At 44.6% G+C, this 20735-nt stretch overlaps 1 protein-coding gene across 1 annotated transcript in view; it reads right to left on the bottom strand.

Annotated features, from left to right (window-relative positions):
• TMEM64 (transmembrane protein 64) overlaps positions 1-16288 on the bottom strand; it is a 43863-nt gene extending 27575 nt beyond the window's left edge. Inside the window, exon 1 of the mRNA XM_075826019.1 lies at positions 15491-16288. Coding sequence (XP_075682134.1) covers positions 15491-16126 — 636 coding nt within the window. The 5' untranslated portion in view covers positions 16127-16288. The remainder of the gene's footprint in view (positions 1-15490) is intronic.
• Positions 16289-20735: the final 4447 nt, after the last annotated feature.

Raw genomic sequence — 20735 nt, 5'->3', positions numbered from 1 at the left:
TAATGGGAGAGGTCTGCAGTTATTCTGCTACAGAGGTGTTCAGTTTGCGTTAAATGTCACCCCGACTTCGAAGCAGCATTTGCCATTATGTTTTTCGGTGCGTTGCCATTATGTTTTTTAGTTAAACAGTTAGTATATAAATGATTACACATTGTTCTAATTTTTTCACAAGTCACGAAATATAAATTAGATTCCAATTTATACAATTTCCATGTGCTGGTCACTAGAGGGAGCAGTTCCCAAAATTGCAGCATTGGCATGTGGTAAAGCAACCACATTGCTTTATGCTGCAAAATTGGAGAAGACACACTCGCTCTAGTGTCCTCAAACAATCCCCCCTCCTTTATCCTGGCTAGTGCCAGGAGAAAGGAGGGGGTTGAATGTTCAAACCTCCTACACCGTGCGCCGCCATTTTTTGAGCGAATGCACAGTGTAGGAGGATTAGATACAGTGGTAATCACACAGTATAACACAAACATAACTTACCTGCCGCTGCTCCTAGTCCTTGCGTCTGAACATATGGCCGGAAGCCGCGAACGGAAGTAGTCGTCTTACTGTCCGGCTGCGACTTCCGGTCCACATGAAATTGCCGCCGGATGTCGCTCTGCCGAAGACCTTCCTTTTGGTCTGTGTGGGCGCGGCTCATGCGCCGTTCCCACACAGACGGCGTACGCTATAGTGAATGGAACGGCTCTCGTTCGCATTCTCTATGGGGATGTATGTGCCGTATTCCATCTCTGTATGTGTCGTTAATCGACACATACAGAGATGAAAAAAAATGGCAGCCCCCATAGAGAAGTAAAAGAAAAACACAAAAACACAAATAAAACATATTAAAAAAAAAATTTTTGTGACACCTTCCCTTTAAGGAATTGGGTCTGTTTAACCATCATTTTTCTTTACACTCTTTCCATATAGGTGCAGCTACAGAAGCTTATAGAGCTGGTTTAGCCCCTAAGGTTATTAAGAGAATGGGTAGATGGGATTCTATATGTTTTCAGCGTTATATTAGACCATCTTTATCTCAATTTTAATTATGTTTCTTTCGTTTCCACAGGTCAGGTTACTTGGATCGTTGGCCATTCTTTCATCTACTGGGCTGAACGCAGAGCAGCAAACCGATGATATAGTACGAATTTATTCTTGGATCCAGGTGTAATAAAAATTTACTGGAGGGGAAATAGGGGCCTAAAATGTGAAAGTTTGATCAACAAGTTATGTTGATGAGTAATTGGTACGCGGATCCTGATGTAATTGTTATACATTTAGGGTGAAATGACCTAGGTAAAGACAGTTCTGTTAATTTAATCTTTCTTTTGAAACACAGTTTGATACAAACATCTTTTCCCTAAGGCCAAGTTATTTTTTCTGAAATTATTCCTCTCCCATTATGGCTGCAGTCTAGGGATTTAAAGTTTTGCGAATTTGTTGCAACAAATTCAGTTGTGGAAAATCCGCAGTATTTATGCAGCGTGTGAACTGACCCCTAGAGAGGAGGAGGGCACGGTTATAATTAGTAGGAAGCTCTGACTACTGCAGGGGACAAAACTTTAAGTGACTTGTAGGCCAGGCACACACATCCGGGATTGCACCGTGTTTCCTGGACCAATCAATTGCTCCTGAGCCGGGTTTGCGTGGACTAGTCCTTACAGCATGACGTGGTTCCCAGTTTTTGGTTAACAATTGTCCAGGCCTGCCTATTGCTTACAATATGAAAAAGACAAAAAGAAAAAAAACAACACCCACCACACAAAAACAAACCTTCTAGATTGCAGCCAGGAGGAGGGTTTGGGTAATTATACTATTCTGGTTATGGATCCAGGTTTCTATGTGTATGGGGATTCAGGAAGAATAGCTTGTTCAGCTGACAGCTATGTAAGAGCGGAAAACTGGCTCACCAGGACATAAATATTACAATGCGCGGCTCTTAGGTAGAAAAATTCATTAGTCTGCACAGCAGAACCTCAGACTGTCAGGAAAAGTGCAAAGTAAATGAAATCACCAGATGAAATCAGAAACTTCCCTTTTTGTATTGCAGTAACCTGAAGGCCAAGCACAATACTAGAATACAGGATTTTTCAGATTACGGAGCTAATGGATTTTGACATCAGTGTAAATCACCCCATAGTGGTAAGAAGATTACAGTGAACACTTTCGAAGATCAAAAGCCAGTCTTCGTGCGGAGTGGTACTGTACCTTAAATAAAGCTATCATATAAGCAGTCTAAAGAAAGAGGAAAACCAGAGATAGTGCAGGATCATCCGGGTAGGTAAAGGAATATAATGCGAGGAGAAGCAGTTATGCTCGCCTATAGCAGTTGTGCAGCAGATTGTATCATACAGCTCCAGCTCTCCATACAAAGCACCGGTAACATACAGATGGTACCGCAATAAGTCATTATGGATATACAGAAAGCTCTCCTGACATATTGGGAAAATCCGATGTAATTGAAGTTATTTTATTATTAAATAAGGCTACGCATTTCAACACAGCACCTGTGTCTTTGGCCTAATGACACAGGTGCTGTGTTGAAACGCGTAGCCTTATTTAATAATAAATAAATAACTTTATTCAATTACATCGGATTTTCCCAATATGTCAGTAGCGCTTTCTGTATATCCATATGTTTTTCCCTGCTTCTTCTTTGATATAAGAAGTCTGACAGGCCGCCTGGTACTTCATGAAGATGGAAAAAATTTGAAAAAGAAACGGCGCTCCATCAGAATACACTTAAAATTTACTTTACATACAGGTTCATCGGCACAAATAAATTTTGATGCCTGATGATTCTTTGACTATGGTCCACAGTGTGCTAGCTCTTGGAGATTGTAACGGGTTTGGCTCGGCAGAGCTCCCCGTCATCAAAAAGGATCCAGCGTGGTTTTTATTGTTTGGATAGGTGGGGGGAAAAAAAAAACGTTTATAATTCACGGGAAAAAAAAAAACTGTTTAAAAAGGTTCATTATTTTCTATTCAGGAATGCAACACGTTTCTACCTTGCACCAAGGTCTTCACAAGGAATATAAAAATCATAAAAGTCCTATGCTTTTATACTACAGATATAAGCTAGATCTGTCCTTTTAAGGGTCAGTTCACACGCTGCATAAATACTGTGGATTTTCCGCAATGAATTTGTTGCAGAAAATGCGCAGCAAATACAGTAGCAGCACAGTGGATGAGATAAAACAAATCTCATCCACACGCTGCGTGAATACTGAGCGGAAAAAAAACCACTTAGAAATTGACCTGTGGCGCAGAGTTTTATTCCGCAGCATGTCAATTGTATTTGCGTAAACGCTGCTTATTTGTTGCGGGATTTCCCCATTGAACTCAATGGGGAGGTAAATACCTAAAAAAATAGCAGTTGTTGCATTTTTTGCAGAGCGATCGCAGCGATCCCGCCACCAAAAATGCAACTCAGAAAAACAAAAAATATACTTACCTAGGAGTCGGTTCGCTGCGAAAAACTGCAGCACTTAGTCGGCCTGCTAGGGTGACGTCTCATCCCAGGAGGATGAAACCCAGACTCCTAGGTAAACAATTAGTCTCACAGGATAGTAAGTCAAGGGTTAGGTGGTTCCTAGGTATGGCATACCACCTCCACAAATATCAGAGCGATAGAAACTCCAAAATAACATAACAAGAGAACATAAGGAGTCGTAAACTATCAATAATATGAAAATGAAAAAGTCTCAATCTTTATTAGTACAAAAAAGTAGACAATACAAAAATACACAATGAACATTTTTTAGAGGGTCCAATATGACAGAGCCACAAAGGACCAATGTAGTTAGCAGGCTATTTATGGGACTAATGCATAGAACAGGTGTGGTCCAGAAATTTGTAGTGTAATAGTGCCATACACTTTTCTGGAGAATAGGAGAATGCCAGATGACAACAATGAAAATACACAAGTACCTATATAGGTACGAAGTACATTAGGAACACGGTAAGTAAGTAAATATGTTCACAGAAAAAGGGACTAAGCAAGAAATCCCCTAGAAGTAAAATTATGTATGACACAAAGTCCCATCACAGAGTCAGAAGCAAAATGCCTTACCCATAAGTAACATGTAGTCCGAGTGGCTCAAGGTAGCGCCACGACGCGCGTTTTGCATGTAGCTTGGTCAAGGGGTGATTGTGTGTTCAGATCGAACTTTAAATAATGGGAGGTATGGAGGCGTGTGGTGTTATATGGCCAATCATCGCCCGGGTCAACGCATGCGCGCAATTTAAACGATATCACGCGAGAACCCGTCCCAGACCATCAAGCGCTGTCGTGCATGCGCCACTCCCGGGTGTGTCACCAGGGAAACGGAGCAGACGCAGAGCATCCAAAAGACAGCCCAGGGCAGAAACTCTGCAAATCGATTCACCACGCATGCACACCCCCAGGAGACTCCTGGTAAGTCAGGGGTGTAGTGAGGGGGGCAGGTGGGGCACGTGCCCCGAGCACAACTTAGAGGAGGGCGCCAGCGCCACCTCCTCCTGCACTATAATTGTACCTGGGTCTATAGGACACAGGTACAATTAGAAGCAATGAATGGCCGGGTACGTTCCGTGCCCGGCCATTCAGCTCTTTTGTATGAGTGAAGCGGTATCGCGCTTCCGTCGCTGACTGACAAGTCCTGCCCAGCCAATCAGCGCCTTTCATAGATGCTTCGTTCAACCCCCAGGAGACCTGCGCAGAAGAGAGCAGGTCTCCATTGCTCCAGGGGGGGGGCTATCTATGGAGCACCATATACAGGGTTGGGCCATCTATAGAGCACCATATACAGGGGTGGGCTATATCTACAGGGGGTCTATATACCCCCTGGGCTATATCTACAGGGGGTCTATATACAGGGGTGGGCTATATCTACAGGGGGGGCTATATCTGTGGAGCACTATAGGGTGAGCTATTTGTGGGACACTATATACAGGGGTGGGCTATATGGGGGCTCTATCTACAGGGGGCTCTATGGCAGGCACTATCTACAGGGGGCACAGTGTGTGTGTGTGGGACATGGTGTATGGTGCTATTATAATTAGAGGTGCAGTGTATGGCACTATTATATTTAGGGGCGTAGTGTGTGGTATAATGAGAACTTTATCTTTATTTATAGGAGTAGAAATGTTGGAAAAGTGAGAAGCTGAAGACATCTGAGCGGCAAACTGCAGAAAAGGCTGTGACCGAGAGAAGTCATCATAGATGTCTGGACTGGATGGAGAAAAAGAACTAGAATCTGAGACGTAACCAGTGAGTCACCTAAGGTAAATGTTCATTCTGCCTCTAATCACCACTGTAGTCACTGTATGATCTGCAGTGAGGTGATTATGATAGGATTTATTTTTTTGTGAAACAGCATCTCCCAGCATATCCTTACAATTGTTCGGGCCATGCTGGGAGCTGCATTTTTACGCTGTACATACCTATACGGCAGGGGTTGCACTAAATTGAGCTGTATTTGTGCTGGTGTTGTATTTATGTGCTGAGCTTGGTTCTGGTGCTGTATATATACAAATACAATTGACATGCTGCGGATTATAAAAAACACACCGCGGGTCAATTTCTGATCGTATTTACTTAAAGTTTACGCAGCGTGTGGATGCGATTTGTTCAAATCTCATCCACTCTGCTGCTACTGTGTTATGCTGCGGACCTGCCGTGGAAACGGCTTTGGAATCAGTGCCAAAAAACTGCCCCCTATTGATTTCAATGGGAGGCATGTGATTTTTTTTTTCCCCCAGGTGGCTTCTGACTGCTTGCAGGAAGAAAAAGCAGCATGTTCTTCCTTGCTGTGGTTTCACCTCTGACCTCCGATTGAAATCAACGAAAGCCATAAAATCCCAGCGGCGCTTTTTTTTGCCCGTGGTCCTTCCATTAGGTTAAGTGGACGCGAGCAAAAAAAAAAAAACTGAAAAAAAAAAAAAAAAGTTAAAAACACTGGCAGTTGGAAATCCGCCTCCAAATTTCTGAAGGAATTTTGAGGCAGTTTTTTTCTGCCTAGAAAAAGACTGTGTGAACTACCCCCTAGTACTTTTTGGTTCTTTACAGCTGAAAGCACGTCATATGTTAAATAGCCCGATTCCATCCCAATGATTCAATGAGGACATGTTGCTATGTAAATAAAGTCTATTCATTGCCAAATGCAACTTTTTATATACTTTGTATTTCAAAGCTTCACCATTTTCACGGTCTCTACTTGCCATCAGTGAATGGGAACATATTTGTTTATACATGTGGTGAAGATATATAGGATAGATAAAAAGTATAGCATGTGGTATACAGAATTCATTTTAAAGACCACCTACGGCAGGTGGATGTATTGGCATACATTGGGGCATTCTTTTGGCAGCGTGAATCTAGCCTTAAAAAGGTTGAATGCCATTATGTAAACACGGCTGCTTTCTTCCAGACGCAGCGCCACTCTTTTCTGTGGGTTGTGACTGGCAATGCAGTTCAACTCCATCGACTTGAATAGGGATGAGTTGCAATACCACGCACATCCCATGGACAAGCACAGAGCGATTTCTGGCAGAAAGCAGCCATGTTTTCCTAATCCCATATAACCCCTTTATTTTCATCGGATTTGCAACCGCCACAGACTAGATGATATAGAAAATCTGTGAATGTTTTTACGTTCAGGAAAGAACTTTCACCTTATATCAGAGAAACGATGTATTCTATAGAGCGGTGTAACTAAGCAGATTGTGAAAAGGTCAGCACGCGAGTTGTACAACAGGGAACAAAAGGCTAATAAACAGAACTAAATGACATTAACAATACGAACATTAAAAGCTTACGGTAAAGTAAACATGGCCGCAGCGAATCCATTACTAGGACGGATCACCGCATACTAAAAAGCAAAAAAATAACATGAAAGTAAACAAATTATAGGTCATAATGATCCAGTAATATAAAACCAGCACCGCCTCTACAGCAAGAGTATGTGAGCAGATCACAGCAGATCTCCTGCGTTCTATCGTGCCACTTTGGCCAATCATACTTTATCGGAAAAGAGTAAGGTGCCCAGTCTTCACCATGGTCCAATATCTCAGAGGCAATAACTGCCTGTCCGGTGACAAATCACCTTTATAAAAAAAAAAAAAAAAACACACTAAACGTGGACATACACCTTGGATAACTAATGGCCAAACTCTCGACTCCCCCATACGCATTTAATGGGGATATTGCAAAAATCCGCTGCCAGTCACCTTATTTCCTGTGCGAACAAAGGATCGGGCATGCTAAAATCCAACATGCACAATCCCTTCTTTTCCCCAATATCTGCGGTCCGGTAGAAAGTCGGGATACCTCCATACACATTCGATGGTCGGCCAGTCCTGCCGAAATTGGCCGATGTTCGCCTAAAGGTGCCGTTTTACATTAGGCTATGTTCACACAGGGCAGACTACAACGTAAATGAATAGGGATTTGAAAACTAAATTCACAGGTTGCAGAAAAAATAAAAATCGGAACTGATTTTAGGACTTGCTGCAAATCTTTAAAGCTAACATTTTTGGTTACTGCAAAGCTATTTGAAGCCATTTAGCTGAACTGCCCCCATATGCGTCGGAGGCTCCGTTAGGGGCCACCGTCGCAGACATGGCAAGGTTTACCGGAGAAAATAGCGCAGCATGCCGCGCTATTGTGTCCGGTAAAACCACAGACACCCCGACAGAAAGACAACGGAACCTATTAACGTCAATGAATTTCCGTCGGCAACCGGCGGTGTCCGTTGTGCAACGGAAATATTGGTTCCGCTATTCAGTCGTTCTGAGCAACGGAACAGCACAACGCAGATGTGAACATAGTCTTAGGGCTTATTCAGACGAACGTTATATACGTCCGTGCAACGCGCGTGATTTTCACGCACGTCGCACGGACCTATATTAGTCTATGGGGCAGTGCAGACAGTTGCCTGATTTTTACGCAGCGTGAGTCCGCTGCGAAAAAGTAACGACATGTCCTATATTTGTGCGTTTTTCACACATCACGCACGCATTAAAGTCAATGGGTGCGGGAAAATCACGCGCACCACACGGAAGCACTGAAGTGGGACGAGCGTGATTCGCGCAACAGTGTCAAACTATGAATGAAAACAGAAAAGCACCACGTGCTTTTCTGTTTACAAACATCCAAACGGAGTGTCATGATGATGGCGGCTGCGCGAAAAGCACACAGCCGCGCACCATATGATCATGACACACGGAGAGGTTAAGTGACTTTTGCGCATGCAAAACGCAGAGTTTTTTGCGTGCGCAAAACGCACACGCTTGTGTGAATCCGGCCTGAGTTGAATCCACAGCTGAACAGGGAGACATTTTAGAGCCCTAGTAACGACACGTCTTGTGGTCACGAAGCTGAATCTTATGTATTGTAGTACTTGCACCAATTTCATATATCTCCCGGTAGTATAAGGCGGCATATTGATAAGTTTGTAAGCAATGATTAACATTAGCAATAGTTAATATATTCTAAAGATAAGATATCTCACATTTGTTATTTTTTTTGCAGTTTCCACTTATTTTTCCGTTTTTTACTCACTTCTTCCAGTGTAGAAGATAAGCAGTTGCTATAAGGAAACCATCAAAAAGATAGAATAAAAATAAAGAGCAGCTTCTACACTGGACTGCGGACTGACTGCCGGCAGCAGCTTCTACACTGGACTGCGCACTGACTGCCGGCAGCAGCTTCTACACCGGACTGCGGACTGACTGCCGGCAGCAGCTTCTACACTGGACTGCGCACTGACTGCCGGCAGCAGCTTCTACACCGGACTGCGGACTGACTGCCGGCAGCAGCTTCTACACCGGACTGCGGACTGACTGCCGGCAGCAGCTTCTACACTGGACTGCGGACTGACTGCCGGCAGCAGCTTCTACACTAGACCAGGAACGGATTGGCTGGCGGCAGCATCCACACTAGACTGTGTAACTGAACTGTTTGCAGAAAACAATGTGCTCCAGTTCTTAACTGACTGCAGCCACCACGTCTGTGTGCTATCCATGTTTTACCGCATCAATTACATTGGAAAAAAAGAAAAAAAAAAAAAGTGCTCGCAATGCACACTGACAGATTTACGCGAGTAAATCTGTCACGCTCGTGTGACCGTAGCCTTAGGGTATATTCAGACTTTGCCCTTGAGCCCAAAAAATGCATACGTTTGTAGCGTGATTTGGTACATTTTTCAATGCTTTTTTTTTTACCGTGGCAAAAAAATGCATCAAATTGTGGTAAAACCGCGTGCATTTTTTTTTTTTTTAAATGTGGTTTTTGCATGCAGTTTTAACAGCAACATCTGAATACACCTTAAAAATTTAGGAGCCAGGTGATGCCACCATGTGAACATACCTTAATGAGCCTGGCTTTGGGAAGTATTAGGGTATATTCACACACACTATATACGGACGTAATTCGGGCGTTTTTGCCCCGAATTACGTCCGAAATAGTGGCTCAATAGCGTCGGCAAACATCTGCCCATTAGAATGGGTCTTACGATGTTCTGTGCAGACGGTCATTTTTTTTACGCCCCGCTGTCAAAAGGCGGGGTGTAAAAAAAGACGCCCTTGTCAAAGAAGTGCCTGTCACTTCGTCTGACGTAAATGGAGCCGTTTTCCATGGAAAACTAGCTCCATTTAACGTCCGTAATGGACGCACCAAAATGCGCCTCAACATTTCTCCTAAAAACAGCCTCGTAATTTCAGCCGTTACGGACGCTGCCGTGTGAACATACCCTGAAAGGGGTTGCCCACTACTGGACAGCTGATGACCTATCCACCAGATAGGTCATCAGTATATGATCGGTGGGGGTCAGACACCCGGACCTCGCACCGATCAGCTGCCTCCAGGCACCGGACGTCCATGCCGGAAGCAGTTGGCTCCAGTCACAGAAAAGCGGCCGAGCTGCAGCTCTGCTGATATGCAATGCACGGAGCCAAATGCTTCTGGCTCCATACACTGCATAATGTGCAATGACATCCGGTGCCCAGAGGGAGCCAGAGCAGCTGAAAGGTGCGGGTTTCTATGGTCGGTCACGCAGTTGTCCGGTAGTGGACAACGTCTTTAAGCCAGAACAGTCTATTATGAACTCGAAAACAATACAAAATAACAGTAAACAGCACCTATCTGACAGTTTCCATGCAGAAAATGGAAGAGACTGTGTCAGTCCACACTTTTGACGTGGAAACCGCGCCAAAAAACGGCTGACAATGTCTCCCATTGATTTCAATGGGAAGCGGAGGCGTTTTCTTCCCGCGAGCGGAAAAACAAGAGGCATGCCCTATCTTCGGGCGTTTACATCGCTGACCTCCCATTGACATCAATAGGAGGCAGAGAAAGCGTATTTCACGTAGTTTTTAGCCCGTGGCGCTCAATGCCTCAAATTTTGGCAGATTTTCTGCCTGCAAAATACTCTGTGAACCCAGCCTAATAGCACCCGACTTGAACTTGGTCACAAATGTCTGCAAAATGAAATATAAAACACAGAATATTCAGCGTTTTATATACAAATATCCAGAGATATATACTAGAGGAGATGGGATATTGCCATATAATGTTATTCTGTAATACTCCGCTGCGGTATATGAACAGTAGAAATGTAACATGAGAGTAGACCGTTAAAAAAAAGAACTAAACACGTAACAAATGTCTTCTAACCTTTGGACGCCACGAACCCGTCACAGTCATGAATAAATACAAAGTACACTCAGAAAGAGGAGAAACTTTTCAGACAAACGACTTACAAATACTGACAAAAATAAACCAAAGCCAGTACCTCAAACACTGAAGGGGCGGGAAAAAATCTTTCATTACAGTTTTTCTCTGTGGAGGTTCCACTCCTGGTTTTGGCTTCCAAACACAGTTGCAAAATACTGACCATTATGGGCATGTAAGTGGCCGAAGTAAAGCCGTAGTGGCAGTAAATTCAGAGAACGCCAAAAACAAAATTACGTTTTTCCTATGGTAGTGCTTCAGGGGAAATGAATTGCGACTAGGTTCTCACGTAGATCACAAATGATCACTGGGGGGGTTCCAGCAGTGGGATGATCAACTTGTTTTGAGGGGACCTTTCTAACAAAAAGGAAATATTTTTGAATAGTTTTTAAAGCAATTAAAGCTGAGGAAATATTTAGTAAAACTTTTAAAATATATTAAAAGGCAAAATATACATTATTAACCTAAAAGCAGTCTAAACACAGGTAATTCCGCAGGTAAAATCCACATTTAATAGTGCGTTTTCGGACAACCTTTTTACATTTTGATATGGAAATAGGTGCCGTTTTTATGCTGCAGATTATGGTGCATATATATATATATATATATATATATATATATATATATATATATTTTTTTTTTATATATAAACTTGTCAGATACAATTCTGAGACAGAAACGCAAGATAAATGGACATGATGCACCATTTTAAGATCCGCATCGCAGGTCAATTTAGGTGTAGAAAAATTCTGCAATGTGTAGACGAGACTACTTGGTATCTCATTTACTTTGATGGTAATGTATTACGCTGCGGGTTTCCTGCAGGAAAATCAGCACAGCAATCCGCGTGTAATACGTATCGTGTCCATGTGGCCTTAATGTTTGTAGGGTCTCCTTTTTTAATTCAGATTTTTGCCTTATACAATTATTTTACATGTCATAGTGACATATTAGAAGTTTGAAACAGTGGGGGTCGGAGCACTGCGGGTGAGCGTGTGCCGCTTGGTTTCTGAACGGCTTTCTTCGGAAAGCCGAGCGAGAAGTGTACGGGCCGAATAGAAAGTCTCTGAGCCCGCATGCTGCTCGCTCTGCTTTCTGAGGAAAGCCGTTCAGAAACCAAGCGGCACGCGCTCACCCAAGCGCTTGTGCAGTTTTGTTTTAGCTGTCTCAGTGCTCAGACCGCCACCTATCAAAACTTCTGACATGTCACTATGATGTTTAGTTACCCTTTAAATACATTTCTATGTTTGGCTAAAAAACCCAAAACCTGCTTGTGTGATTGAAGCGTCTAAATTGTCATTCTGCAGAATTTAGTAGACACGTAGCTTGGCCAAGCGAGCAGGTTTAAATCAGCAAAGGAGAGGCAAACCGACCGCTACCAGAGACCTCGGACAGCGGATTATCTTCCAGCAGAACACGTTGAATTCAGGATGCCACTACCACAACTCTCACCCTGCTGCAGCCATACCCGTTACTGAATTTCTAAGTATTGTTTCTCTGAATAACAACCCATTCAGTATATAGTCATGAAAACTTTCCTTACTTACGGGTAACAACTTCTAGAGTGTAAAAACCAATTTAGGTTCACATGATCATCACGTGGTTAACCAGCATGCAGCCATTATACATACGCCACAGACTGTTATACATTGATCCTTCAGCATGGAAATTACAGCACAGGCTGCTTAGTCATCAAAGACAATTGAAAATGTGTCTCCTGACATGTCTGTTTTATTAAATTCTTGTATTCCCCAAGAAATAACAGTTCGGGAACATCCTCCCTAAGGCCGGATTCACACGAGCGTGTTCGGTCCACGATATACAAACCGTATGTCGGCAGTATTTCCCGGACCGAACACAGTGCAGGGAGCCGGGCTCTTATCGTCACAGTTATCTATGACGCTAGGAGTCCCTGCTTCGCTGCGGAAAAACTGTCCCGTACTGAAGACATGATTACAGTACAGGAAAGTTTTCCCACAGCGAGTCCTAGCGTCTGTGAGCAGTTAAAACAATAAAGCATGTGAATAAGCCCGTAATATGCTAAAATTAAAAAAAAAAAAAAAAAAAAAAAAGGAAAATCCCCGGCTGCTGAAATAATCTTTCCGCAAACATTTGCCTTCATGGGTCAAAACGCCATTTGATGCAGAAAATCTCACACTTTGCTGCAACTTTAAAGGGTAACTAAAATTTCAGAAAACGTCTGACATGTCATAGTAACATGTCAGAAGTTATCAGTGGGGGTCTGAGCACGGAGACCCCGACCGATCGCTAAATCAAAGCGGCAGAAGCGCTCAGGAGAGCGCTGAGCCGCTTCATTTCTTATTGGCTTTTCTCGGAAAGCTGATGTAACAGTGTACGGGCTCATAGACTTTCTATGGAGTCCGTACACCAACTGCTCGGCTTTCAGAGAAAAGACGATCAGAAACCAAACGGCTCAGCGCTCTCCTGAGCGCTTCTGCAGCTTCGTTTTAGTGATTGGTGGGGGACTCAGTGCTCAGACGACCACTGAATAATGGACGGAAAACATGCAGCAATATCGCTACGTGTGGACGAGCCCTAAGATCGCAGTCACACGCGGCAGATTTTGTTGCAGAAATTTCTGCGACTGAAAAGAAGTTCCATTCATCTGCATGCAACTTGCAGAAATCCATGCACCGGCTGCAGAAACAACATTCAAAGGAATGGAACGGATTTTCAGTCGCAGAAATTTCTGCAACAAAATGGCAGACTTTCCGCAAATCCACTGTGAAAACCACGACAAAACATTCTGCAGATTTGAAAATCGTCAGCGTGCCCGGAATTGCATCATTTTTTATCCCCGCTTCACCTGGATAGGGTTTTAAAAACGCAATCCGCATGCATTGTACTGTAAACTATTGCAGATGTTCTGTATAGAAACCACACCAAAAATACCCAAAGAGTTAATTGACCCTAAAAGGAAGATCCCGTTCACATCTGCATTGGAGGCTTCATTAGGGACCTCCGTCACTGATCTGGCCAGAAATACCGGAAACCATAGCGCAGCTTGCTGCACTACTGTTTCTGGTAAAACCACGGACATCACAACTGAAACCCGATGGAACCCATTCAATTCAATGGGTTCCGATGGTGTCCGCTGTACAACGGAATCGGCGATTCCAATAATTTCATTGTTCTGACAGAGCAGAACAAATGGAACACCAACACAGGTGTGAACCCGACCTAAAGGGGATCAGTCACAGTGAGCTATGGTATAAATATTATACTAAAGGGACTGTCCAGTCATAAGAAATGGACGGCCTTTGCTCAGGTTAGGCCATTAATAACTGAGTGGTGGGGTCTGACTCACGGCACCCCTGCCGATCAGCTGTTTTGAAGGAGTCGCGGCGTTCATACGAGCGCTGCTTCCCCTCCATCTCCTGTCTGCTTATACACTTGTAGCAGCGGACCCCCACTGATCAGATAATGATGGGCTCTCCTGAGGATTGGCCATGAGTTTCTTACAAACGGACAACCCCTTTAAGAAACCCCATTGTACGCAAAATCCAGGTAAATCTTTTTCCTCCAAGTAAAAACACTCCTCAGCTTTTTCGAGGCGTATTTTAAGCCAATTTGTTTGCTGCAAGCGGCGCAGTCAGTTCTTCGTGTACTGCAAATGCGGCGCCAGACTGTACATTTCAAGCATTGCGCTTAGGGGAGAATACGCAGCCTCGTGTAAGATGCCACCTGGTATTGGACCCAAACTGACCCCATGTGAAATCGTCCAAGGTCCTTTTCTATAAATCAAAGCCTGAGTTATTTAAAATTCCGTTACCCAACCTTCTAATATACTCCGTGTACCAAATGGTTCACTACTTTCAAGATCTTGGCTTGCAGTCAATGAAAGGAATCATTCCTGTTTACACGTAGAAGCTAAAAACCTATCCAGATGCTCTATGTGATCAGCAGATTAACTTGTTATAAGAGGCCTGCAACTGTGCCAGAAATTTTAGTCACTCAAGATTTTAGCCTGTGCATGTAGACAAGAAGGTCACTGACACCAAGCAGAGATCTTGAAGATAGTGAGGAACTGATATAAAGTATATTACAAAGTTACGTACAGTGCCAGAATTAAGAGGTTGTTCCCAAGAATAAATCCACCCCAGTGAGCGGTGTGCGGCCGCAAGAGGAAACATACAGTCCTAACCATTCATCAATTCAATGGGAGACCCTGGAGAACATAGTGGAGCCAAGTCTGCGGGAGAGGGAACTACTCTTTCTAGCCGCTGTCCACTGACTCATGGGGGGCTTCTGAGCGGAGGACCCCCTCAATGATGCCTTGTTGAGACAATCCACTCGAAGCTTTAATTTGCAGAAAATCTCTAAGTGCGGCAGTTAAATATTCTTATATAGGGCAAATAAAAAGGGTCACACACAAAAATCCTCTATACGTCGGATGCATACATAAACCTGGGGACGGGGAGCGGTTTTAGGGGTGTTCAGAATGGAAACAATCTACGCCCCTGGGACCTGTGAAGGGGGTTGAATGTTACAGAGATCTGCACTAAAAAGTTATTACATGTGTCCTGTAAGTTTAGTCCCGTCAGTGGTCTCCAACATGTGACTCTCCAGCTGTTGTAAGACTACAAGTCACCGGACTGGACTGATGAGAGTTGTAGTCTTACAACAGGCGCAGAGACACTAGATGGAGCACTAATACTAATAACAGGACATCTCCATGTAGATGTTACCTAGTGAAAAGTCAGAGCACTCCCACCATCACATGTCGTGCTGGGAGTTGTAGTTCTGCAGTGTCTAGTTCAGTTCACTTACCGAGAACACCGCATTCTGGAGGCCGAAAGGAATGGGGGTGAGCCGGGCCAGGGCAACGACTTTGAGCCCGCTGCCCCCCTCCACCACCCTGATGACGGCTCCCAGTTTCTGGCTGCTCTCGATCTTCGCCAGCACCCAGTGGGTGAGCAGCTTCTTGCACACAAGGTGGGCGATGAATGTGCCAATGAGCACCCCGACAATGACCAGTCCGATCCCCAGCACCAGGCCGTACAGGTAGCCGGCGGCCACGTTGAGGGCGATGTAGCCCCAGACACAGGGCAGGGAGACCAGGATAAAGCCCACGATGAAGAGCAGCACCCCGACCACACTGTCCAGGCTCTCCACCCACACCAGCAAGTCCTTCAGGTAGTGCCGGGCCAGCGCTAGAGAAGCGCAGCACACAGCGCTAACAGCACACAGCAGCACCAAGCTCCGGCACCAGCACGCCCCCGGACAGCTCCACGGATCCCCCCCGCCAGCAGAAGCGCCCTCGTGTGGCGGGGGACTGTGCATTAGGGGCCGCTCATCTTCCCCCAAATCGGAACAAGGCAGCAGACTGTCCTCCCGAGCGTGCATCCAGCGGCCCAGGGTCTGACGGCCATGAGATGCGAGGAACTGCAGCGCGGAGCCCGACATCCTGCTGCTCAGTCCCGTATAGTGATGGTAACTAGAGGCTGGGCCGAGCTCCCGGGCACCCGGCTCCGGTACATCGCGCAGCGCCGTGCACACTGACAACAACACAGGCGCAGATTTCACGTCCTACGAACTGCTTCCACTGCTCTGCGACTGTAATAACGTCACGCAAAGCTCCGCCCTCAAAACCCTACTGATTGGCTGGTAGGCGGTCCTAACAGCCCAAGTGTTCGCCTCTCTGCGTTGTAGGTGCAATAGTTAGACCACGCCCACATGCATATGCCCCGCCCTCTATATGTATGCCCCGCCCTCTATATACAGATGTGCACGGGGCGATGTGTTCCTCGGTTCTGAAGGTGTCACTTCATACACAAGAGTACAAGTTACTCAGCACATGCGCAGAGACTTTACTGTCCATAAATCAGACGTCTCCAGGAACATTCCAGGGTTTCATATATTTGCCGCTTAGTAATGTTGGTGTAGGGAGGAATAAGTCGCACATGTAACATGTAAGCTCTTGTACCGCATACCTCAAAATGCAGGGATATCACCACAAACTTTTCAGGTGCTCCGTTTTGGAATGACCAGTGCTCCACATCCATGGTGTCGCATTCATTGCCAGCCACATTGTCCTGCTTATCACAATGTCCTATAACTTTGCCAGCCAAAGTGCCCTTTTTATTGTTACCTACAGTGCTTTTCTTTCCCAGCCGCAGTGCCCTACTCATTGCCTGCCCCAGTTCCCTATTACATTGATTGCCAGAGTTCCCAATTATTTGCCAGCCAGTGTCCCATAACAGTGCCCTATTCAGTCCCAGCCACAGTACCCTATAACATTTCCTGACAAAGTGCTAATTGTTTTGGGCAGCCACAGTGCCCTATAATGTTACCAGCCACAGTGCCCTATAATGTTACCAGCCACAGTGCCCTATAATGTTACCAGCCACAGTGCCCTATAATGTTACCAGCCACAGTGCCCTATAATGTTATTAGTCGCAGTGCCCTATAATGTTACCAGCCACAGTGCCCTATAATGTTACCAGCCAAAGTGTCCTATAATGTTACCAGCCGCAGTGCCCTATAATGTTATTAGTCGCAGTGCCCTATAATGTTACCAGCCACAGCGCCCTATAATGTTACCAGCCACAGTGCCCTATAATGTTACCAGCCACAGTGCCCTATAATGTTACCAGCCACAGTGCCCTATAATGTTACCAGCCACAGTGCCCTATAATGTTACCAGCCACAGTGCCCTATAATGTTACCAGCCACAGTGCCCTATAATGTTACCAGCCACAGTGCCCTATAATGTTATTAGTCGCAGTGCCCTATAATGTTACCAGCCACAGTGCCCTATAATGTTACCAGCCAAAGTGTCCTATAATGTTACCAGCCGCAGTGCTCTATAATGTTATTAGTCACAGTGCCCTATAGTGTTACCAGCCACAGTGCCCTATAATGTTACCAGCCACAATGCCCTATAGTGTGTTACCAGCCACAGTGCCCTATAATGAAACCAGCCACAGTGCCCTATAATGTTACCAGCCACAGCGCCCTATAATGTTACCAGCCACAGCGCCCTATAATGTTACCAGCCACAGTGCCCTATAATGTTACCAGACACAGTGCCCTATAATGTTACCAGCCACAGCGCCCTATAATGTTACCAGCCACAGCGCCCTATAATGTTACCAGCCACAGCGCCCTATAATGTTACCAGACACAGTGCCCTATAATGTTACCAGACACAGTGCCCTATAATGTTACCAGTCACAGTGTCCTATAATGTTACCAGTCACAGTGTCCTATAATGTTACCAGACACAGTGTCCTATAACATTGACTGCCAGAGTTTCCTATTCTTTGCCAGCCAGTGTCCCATCACGTTACCAGTCACATGCCTTACTTATTGCCAACCAAAGTACCCTATAACATTGACTGCCAGAGTGCCCTATTCTTTGCCAGTCCCTGTGCCCGATAACAGTGCCAGCCACAGTGCCTTATTAATTGCCAGTTAAAGTGCAGGATTGTCAAACCACTGTAAATTTATGAATAGTCCATAAAATTATGGGATTTTCGACCTGGGTCCATAATAAAGTATAGCTGAATCCATTCTTTTTGTCAAGCTGGGGCAGGTTATTGTGATTGTAATGATCTTAATTTTCCAGGTCACAGTAAATGCTGCTGATGTGTTTATCTCAGTATAGGAGCAATAGATTTATGATACTTAGAATTTATCTTTATGATTCATTTTTGGTTTAAAAATGTTTACTGTATGTGTTTTTTTGGAACCTGGTGATCCCACTACAGTGTCCTATTCATTGGGAGCCACGGTGCCCTATAACCTGCCAGCTACAAACAGTGTCCCACAAGAGAATATATAAAGACAGCTCCATGCTCGGCGATGCTCTCTCCACAGTCATGAAGTTACAGCGAGCAGTCACCATGTCTAACTAGTTCTTCTTTATCGCCCTAGGACAGTACTAGATATCCAGGACTGAAGCCAGGACACTTGCGCAGTATGGTACTGATGACAATGATCAACACAATTACGGCACATAAAATTTAATTGCAAAGTAACCCCCCAGTTTAAACAAGCCACTGACGTGTCATAGAGAAAAGTCAGAAGTGTTTATTTGTGGGGGAGGTCCATGATCTGTGATCCCCACACTAGAATGAATGAGCCATAAACGCTTCACCAAGCGTCATGCCCCTTCTGAGTTTATCTTGGAGATCTGAACACATCTCGTGTCGTATTTTCCTTGTAAAAGCGGCACAATGTCCACAACTCAGACAGATTTCTCAATTTCTTGCGTTTACATTGTACGGTTTTACAAGGCAAATAGACCACGTGTGACTGCACCGTATGGGTTATGTTCACACAGTATAATTAGTTGGCATAAAAAATCAGATGCTTAAAGGGGTATTCCAAACGTACACATTTATGGCATATCCTCGGGTTATGCCATAAATGTCTGATAGATGCAGGTCCCAGCCCGGAGACTGGCATCTATATCAAGAGCGGGGGTCAGCAATTCCCCATTTTGCCTAGTGAGTTGTCACTGGTCGCAGACTCCAAATGGGAACTAGTGAAGAGGGTACGACCCGCTCTCCGTTCTGTTTTATGGGAGTTACGAAAACAGCCGTCCTGCACATTTTTGGGTTTTTCAGCGCTTTTTTATGCCGTTTTTGGTAAATACATGTACCTTTTGGAGTGTGCTTAAAAATCTTCTTGTCTAAAAATATAAAGTGCGCATTTTGCGCACGTTTACACATGCAAAAATGCGCTCAATAGTAAGAAAGTGGTTTTTGACAGTGTTTTAAATTCCCCCATTGACTTCAATGGGAAAGTCGGCACATTTTGGGCGCGTGTTCCAGCAGGAGCAATCACTGAGATTGAGGGTGTTTGTTCAGCAATTGAATGAGATGCAGCAACGTCCATGAACAATTTAAAATAAATTCCTGTTGCTTATAAAAGATCAACATATTCCACAGCGCCAGAGATTCCCAACACTGAAATCAGTCCTTGTCCTATATGGGGTTCGCAATCTTATTCCCCTTATATCAGCCATACGCACTCAGCTGATATTACTGAAAGATTAGAATCCAGGAACCCAGTGTTTCTGACAACTGCGGCTCAGTTCACACACACGTTGGAGCTTCACAAAACGTTGTCTGTATTATGCTACTGTACCGTGTAGGAATAAAGAACTAATTGCACCTAGAAATGGAGTCTGGTGCCTTGACTTTCTACTTATTGGTCGTATTGCCCAGCTGTATGCAATTGTGTCATCGACTATATATATATATATACATATATATATATATAGATCACATAAACAACAAAAATTTGAACAGCACATTCCAACTAAATGATATAAAATGTGTATGCAGGTGCAGGAGCACCTGTGACTGCAAATATACAGCAGAAAAAGAATGGTGACAGCACCCTGCGACACTAATGCCACCTAAACCACTAAATATAAATAAATATGCACTAAAGCTAAATCTACTTACAAATAGGGAGGTTCTTAGTGCACATTTTGATCAAAAAGTGTTTGCCCACCTGCCACGACAAGGCGACCTCTATAAGGTGGGAACCTACGCTGCACATACACCCAGAACTGGGACTAAGCCTACATATATACCTGGGGATGGTAGGATCCAGCATTGAACTAATTAAAATCACCCAGGGCAGAATGGGAGGAGTGCAAGAACAAAAATTGAGGCAGTCACTAACCCCACATATATGAATCACATAAATAACAAAAATTTGAACAGCACATTCCAACTAAATGATATAAAATGTGTATGCAGGTGACTGCCTCCATTTTTGTTCTTGCACTCCTCCCAGTGGCGTAACTACCGCTATAGCAGCCGTAGCGGCTGCTACGGGGCCCGCGGCATGAGGGGGCACGTGTCGCCCGCCGGCACGGGCCCCCACCATGGCCAGAGGCTCCGCTAGCTGCCGCTATGGCTGCTACAGCGGGACGCCACTGAACAGTACGGCAGAGCAGGGAGGTATCTCCCCGCTCTGCCATTAAACAAAAGACATGTATCCCCTATCCACAGGATAGGGGATACATGTGTGATCGCTGGCATTGATAGGGAGA

The sequence above is a fragment of the Rhinoderma darwinii genome, chromosome 5, assembly GCF_050947455.1.
Source record: "Rhinoderma darwinii isolate aRhiDar2 chromosome 5, aRhiDar2.hap1, whole genome shotgun sequence".
Taxonomy (NCBI): Eukaryota; Metazoa; Chordata; class Amphibia; order Anura; family Rhinodermatidae; genus Rhinoderma; species Rhinoderma darwinii.
The sequence above is the reverse complement of the archived record's forward strand: the minus strand, read 5'-3'. Positions and strand labels throughout refer to the sequence as shown.